Source organism: Pygoscelis adeliae, unplaced genomic scaffold (genome assembly GCF_000699105.1).
Source record: "Pygoscelis adeliae isolate BGI_AS28 unplaced genomic scaffold, ASM69910v1 Scaffold135, whole genome shotgun sequence".
NCBI lineage: Eukaryota > Metazoa > Chordata > Aves > Sphenisciformes > Spheniscidae > Pygoscelis > Pygoscelis adeliae.
In genome coordinates this window covers 3,187,025-3,193,024 of record NW_008824908.1, presented here as the reverse complement: position 1 = coordinate 3,193,024, position 6,000 = coordinate 3,187,025, and the positions used below count along the sequence as shown (strand labels likewise).

Sequence of the window (6,000 nt, the reverse complement as noted above, 5' to 3'; positions counted from 1 at the left end):
CCCCATTCCACTGGGGGGGAAGTGAGCGAGCGGCTGCGTGGTGCTCAGTTGCCAACTGAGGTTAAACCATGACACCCCATTTTAGCAAAAAAAAGATGAACATTTCCATTATAATTTTCCTGTGTGTATTTTTGGGAATAAGAGATATTGATATAATTCTATAAAGTGCAGAACAATTATGGCTATCTGTCTTTTTAATGTCCAAAGAGACTGATTAGTAAGTATATAAAGTTATAAGTGATTACAGTAAGTTAAAAGAACATAGGCAGTCTGCCGTAAGGAATAGCTGTGATTCCTGTAGATAAAAATCAATTAATCGTCTGCCAAGCATTTTTGGTAGTTTACTGATTATACCCAGACTTGCTTTTTCTCTACCTCTTCCTAAAGTCACAAGTAACCACAGCTTAAAAGAAAAAAAAGAAGAAAAATTGAAAGAGAAAAAAAATCTCTTCAGCTGGTAATGAAGTACATCTCAAAACATTCTACTTGTGATTTCAGTGTATAAACACAATTCAGACTCAAATTAAATTTTGTAATTGCCTTACCTACAGAACGTGACTTTCATGGAGTAAAATGGCGAATATAAACAGTCAGCTATTTTCACAACATAAATCCAAAAGACAAACCGAGGCTTGCTATGCCACTGCTAACAGCAACTGAATGGGTAAAACTTCCCCACTCCAACACGAGCAGCTGTGCTCTAGTATCGCCCAGTCTCACTTGGCTGTCCAGTTCTGCTGCAGCAGCCCTAGCCACACCACCACGGGCAGCAAGACCGGACTGGCTCCTCTCATTCAGCATTATCAATGATCCCATTAGATATGGGCAGCCAACAGCACTTGAGCAACATCAGTGCTGCTAACACTGCTTGTCAGCGTGGCTCCTCAGCACAGGGAAGAATGATCCAGAGAACAGGTAGAGAGCTCACGTTTAAACCAGCAAGTTGTTCTGAGCTGACATTATGCTACAGCTGCACCAGCTTTTCAAAGAGCAGAGTCCATTAAAATAGAACTTAGAAATTCATGTTGTGGTCAAATGAGTTTGATCAGTAATCAGAGGCTCCTTCACAATATTCATTGCATCATACTGGTGAAACTGCATGACACTTATCACAATTATTTTACATACATACCAAGAACTCTAGAGCCTTCTGTTTCCGAACAGGATCATTCTGTGGGATTGTAGAATGGGGAAGAAAAATTAAAAGACTGAATACTAGTGTTTGTTGCATCACCTTGTACAAAAAAGACCTTTTAATCTTTTATCCAACAACAAAAGTCAACGCAAAGAAAAAATAGTAATTTTAGGTCACAGTCATAAACATATAATGTTAGGGCCTCAATAGCAATTAGGTAGCAGCTACTACAAATGCAACTGCATTACTTCCAATACCGGGAAGGACACATTTCACATCTAAGCTACATACCTACAAGAGCTATCTTTCCCAGGCTTTCCTCACTCGGGTCCAACCTCATGGTTAAAAAAAGTGAAGGGCCCACCTGCATCTAGCATAGTACCTGACCAGCCTCAGGCCTAAAAGAGCAAGACATCACCACAGAATACATCAGATTACAAAATAATCTCTGCCACTAAGATAAAAATGAGGCAGTTCTCAGTGTTTGTGCCCAGTGCTATTCAGGACAGACACTTGGGAGATCACTTTGGGTTTCACCTTTGAGTTAGAAAAAAGGATTGTACATCTTTAGATATATCGTAAAATTTAAACCAAATCTTCAGTACAGAATACCTTTGATCTGAAGAGGGGCAAAACAGAGAAGTGCAGACTGCAGCACAGGTTGGGAGACCTGGCCTGCAGACACTGGGTCTGAGACTCTCAGTGACTTTGAACAGGAATTATGAGAGCTAAGGTGGATGAGCATCCTGATGTACAGTATTCATTTTCCTTCTGCTGTGATGAACACAAAACTCTGGTCATTAGGTCAGTTATTTTGCTTCTGGAATGATATTAATAAAATGGCAAATGAAGCCAAAGAACAAAAGTTTTTCAGAAAAATTAAAGCAAGCATAAGGAAACTGCTACAACATAAGGCACTTGCAGAATTACTACCTCTACATACCTCGCGCTTATAATCATCTTCCCACCTTAAAAAGAAAGAAATGAAAATATTAAGATGCATTCTAAAGATTACTAAGTCGTCAGGTTTACTCATAGTAACTAGAATCAAAAGATTTCAATTTCCAAATTTACCAATTTAACTTACCAATACAGGATACCTTTTTCTGTGGCATATCTACAATACTATATTTGTTAAAGGTCCTTATTCTGAGTGACTCTCAAAGAGATCATGTGTGTGAGTACATCAGATTGCTATTGAACTGCATAACCACTGTAGTATTTCAAAAGCCATAGCTAGTTACAGACTGAATAGCAAATTTTATTTCAGCTTATTTCCTCACGGACAGAAAGGAACAATTTACACATGAGGAAGAAGTACAGTGGAAAGACAATATAAAATATTTTCCCCTTACGTGACAACATTTGTTACAGAAAAGAAGATCTATGTAATAAGTAAAGAGACCTCAAAAAAAACCCCAACTCTCTTTTGATTCCCCTGTAGGGGTTGTATTCTCACCTTGCTTTCTTCTTTGATGGGGCTAGAAAATTAAAAAGAATTATTAGCAACATGATAGGGTTTCCACTGTATTACTGCAATAAAAGCATTACACAAACAGAACAGTTACTGGCCCTAAAGTGGCTGCAGTTTTTTTAAAGGGCAGGATTCAGCAGCCCAAATCTAGGCATATACGGCCATTTTAGAAACCAACAGGTGTCCTTGATGAAAGGACTATGGGAGTCTTGTGCCCTAACAGCTTTGCAGGGTACCCTACAGCATCTATGTTCAGGCAGCTGAATTCCACACAAGAAGTCAGTGTGGACTGAGCTGAGGTCAGCACGCCTCCTCTATGCAAAAAGTGAAAAGTTGTTCGTATTTTTTTCTGTGAACCTACCAGTGTACCTTGCATTTATTCTAGGTCAGTCTCCAACAAGAAGTTATGAAGATTAGAATGTCTAATCATCTCTTTTGCCAGTACAGTGTATAAGCATGAGGAAGGAGGGAAGGCTCAGTAAAACAAGGCAGTCTAAGACAGTAGCTATGCTTCAGAGAATCAGCTAATGCATGGTACATAACTTATCACTTCTTAAGTATTTATTAGCACAGGTGTTCCAGGATAAGCAGCAGGATAAGTAAATTCTCAGGACAAATGACATCTTTGCCCCTACAATATGAGGCTGAACGACTCGTGTTACTGTTTTAACCACCTGATGTTGAACACATACTGATGAGTTGCAACAAGAAGTTGCACTGTAGGTCCCAAAGTTTTCCAAATGTCAGGAGAGAAAAGGACTGCCACCATTTCACAGAAGATATCCAATGAAGTAAGAATCATGGAAACGTAGGATTGGAGAGACCTCTGCAGGTAGAATCACAGAATCATAAAAAAGTTTAGGTCGGAGGGGACCTCTGGAGGTCATCTAGTCCAGCCTGAGAGGTAAGAGAAAAGTACCACAGAGGTGGTAAGTAACAGAAACCAAGCAATTAACTGTAAGATGAGGACAATGACAATTAAAATAATTTTCCTTGAATTCTTCAATCTGTGCTGTTTTTCCAGTAAGCCTCCAAAATCCACCATTTGAAAAGAAGATGGGTGGAGACAAGGAGTGCTACTCAGTGGTTGGATACTTCACCTTATTCAAGCCAGTAACTGAAGTTCTGCTCACTTTGACAATGATTAGCCTCAAGATTAGATCAGGCTGCTTAAACCCAAGTCCAGTTGAGTTTTCTAAGTCTTCAAGAATGGCAATTTCCCACCTCTTTGGGCAGGCAATTTCAGTGCTTGACTACTCACTGTGCAGAACCTTCTGAATGTTCAATCAGCATTTCCTTTATTGCAGCCTGTGAATGTTGCCACGTTCTTTCCCTGCGCACCTTCTTGAAGTCTGGCTCCTTCTCTGTAGCCATGTTTTAGGTAGTGGAAGACAGCAATTAGATCCCTTCCTTAGCTGCTGCCTTCTGCAAGGTAATCAAACCCAGCTCCCTAAAGTTGTCCTCCACATCATATGCTCTAGTCTCCTTGTGATCTTTTGTAGTTGGTGAGTCCTCTGCTGACTCTTTCCAGTTCACCAAAATTTCTCCTGTACACAGGACACAGTATTCCAGAAGCAGCTTAATGAGTCCTGAACAGAAGGGAATAAGCATTTCCCTCAACCTGCTGGCTACACTTTTGCTAATGCAGTCCAATATGCTGTTATCCTTCATTACATCAAGAGTGCATTGCTGATTCACATTCATACTGTTGTATATCAAAACCTGCAGGTTTGTAAGATTTGCTTCCTAGCCCAATAGTATCCAGTCTGTATCCAGCAGGGTGTTGCTCCATCCCAGGTGTAAGACTTCACATGTACCTTTGCTGAACTTCAGGAGGTTTCTGACAGCCCATTTCACCAGCTTGTTGAGATCCCTCTGAATGGCAGTCTTGCTCTACCACATACCAGGCATTCCCCCAATTTGACGTTATCTGCAAATTTGACAATGGTGTATTCTATCCCATTATGCAGGTCACTAAAGAACATGCTAAACAGTGCTGGCCCCAGGAGAAACCACCGAGGAATGCCACTAGTAACTGGCCAACACACTTAAAATTGCTGACAACTACTCTTTGAGCCGAACAGTTCAGCCACCTTTTATCTACCCTGTAGACGTACCTTATCTCCTCAGTTTGGTGACAAGTATAACATGGGAGACTGTGCTGAAAGCTTTGCTAAAGTTAAAATGACATCCATCCTCCTTCCCCTGTCCACAGAGCCAACCCATGTTATTGCAAAATGCAATCAGGCTGGTCGAACCCAGTTTGTCCTTGGTAAATCCACATTGGCTATTCCCAGTCACTTTCTTGACCTTCACACACCAGTAAATGACGTCCATGAGGACTTGCACCATAATTTTTTATAAGGTCTGGGACAGCCTGTAGACACGTTTTAATTTTGAAGATAACCACATCTGGTTTTTTTCAGATCCCCACGGAATTCCTCTGATCACCATGACCTTTCAAAGACTTTAGAGAGCAGACAGCTCTCTCAACACCAGAAGCATCCCTTTTTGTCTTATGGCCTTGTACATGTTTAATTTGCTCTTCCCTAAACTGAACCTTCTCTACAGTGGGTAATGCCATTCTCCCCTAAACTTTATAATTATACACAAAGATCTGAGAGCAGACCTTTTCAGTAAAGACCAAGGCGAGGAAAGCTACAAATATCTCAGCCCCTTCCGCATCCTTCATCACCAGGCTACTTGCTCAGCAGTGGGACCACATCTTCTTTTGCAGCTGTCATACCTGCAGAAGCCTTCCTGTTGCCCTTCATATTCCTTTCACCTCCAGAGAAGCTTTGCCTTCCTAATTTCACCCCAAATACATCTGCATTCTTATACATTTCTTCTTGGCAGCCTGCCTCTGCTTCTGTTCTCTGTATGCTTCCTTTTAGCATTTAAGATCAGCTAGGAGTTTCCTGTTCAAACACACTAGCCACCTGCTATGCCTGCCCATATTCTTGGACAGCAGAATGGATCGTTTCTGCTCTTTGAGGAGGTTCTCCTTGAAGACTGATCAGCTCTTTTGGGCTTCTTTTCCTTTCAAAGCAGCCTCTCAAGGGATCCTGACTACCAGTTTTCTGAAGAAGCTGAAGTCTGTTCTCCTGAAGCCCAACAGAATTAGTCTGATACGTAACTTCCTCATTCCCCAAAGGGTTTTAACCTGTATCATCTCATGATCACTCCAACTAAGGCTGCCATTGATCATCACATTCCTGACTCTTCTTCTCTGCAAAACACTTCCTCTTGGTGACTCATCCAGCACCTGCATGAAAAACTGGCCTCGACTCACTTTTCGATTGTTTGCAACTTGCCATGCTCCTTTTCCAGCAAAAGTCAGTTCACCCAAGAAAACTGGGACCTGCATTTGGGAGATTTCTTCCCATTATGT

At 41.2% G+C, this 6,000-nt stretch overlaps 1 protein-coding gene across 1 annotated transcript in view; it reads right to left on the bottom strand.

The window, feature by feature from the left end:
* The window catches only part of LOC103917739, a 39,803-nt gene that overhangs the window by 9,176 nt on the left and 24,627 nt on the right, over positions 1 to 6,000 (bottom strand). Inside the window, exons 10-12 of the mRNA XM_009324929.1 lie at positions 2,595 to 2,616; positions 2,079 to 2,103; positions 1,133 to 1,171 (exon numbers count right to left, since the gene is read on the bottom strand). Coding sequence (XP_009323204.1) covers positions 1,133 to 1,171; positions 2,079 to 2,103; positions 2,595 to 2,616 — 86 coding nt within the window. The remainder of the gene's footprint in view (positions 1 to 1,132; positions 1,172 to 2,078; positions 2,104 to 2,594; positions 2,617 to 6,000) is intronic.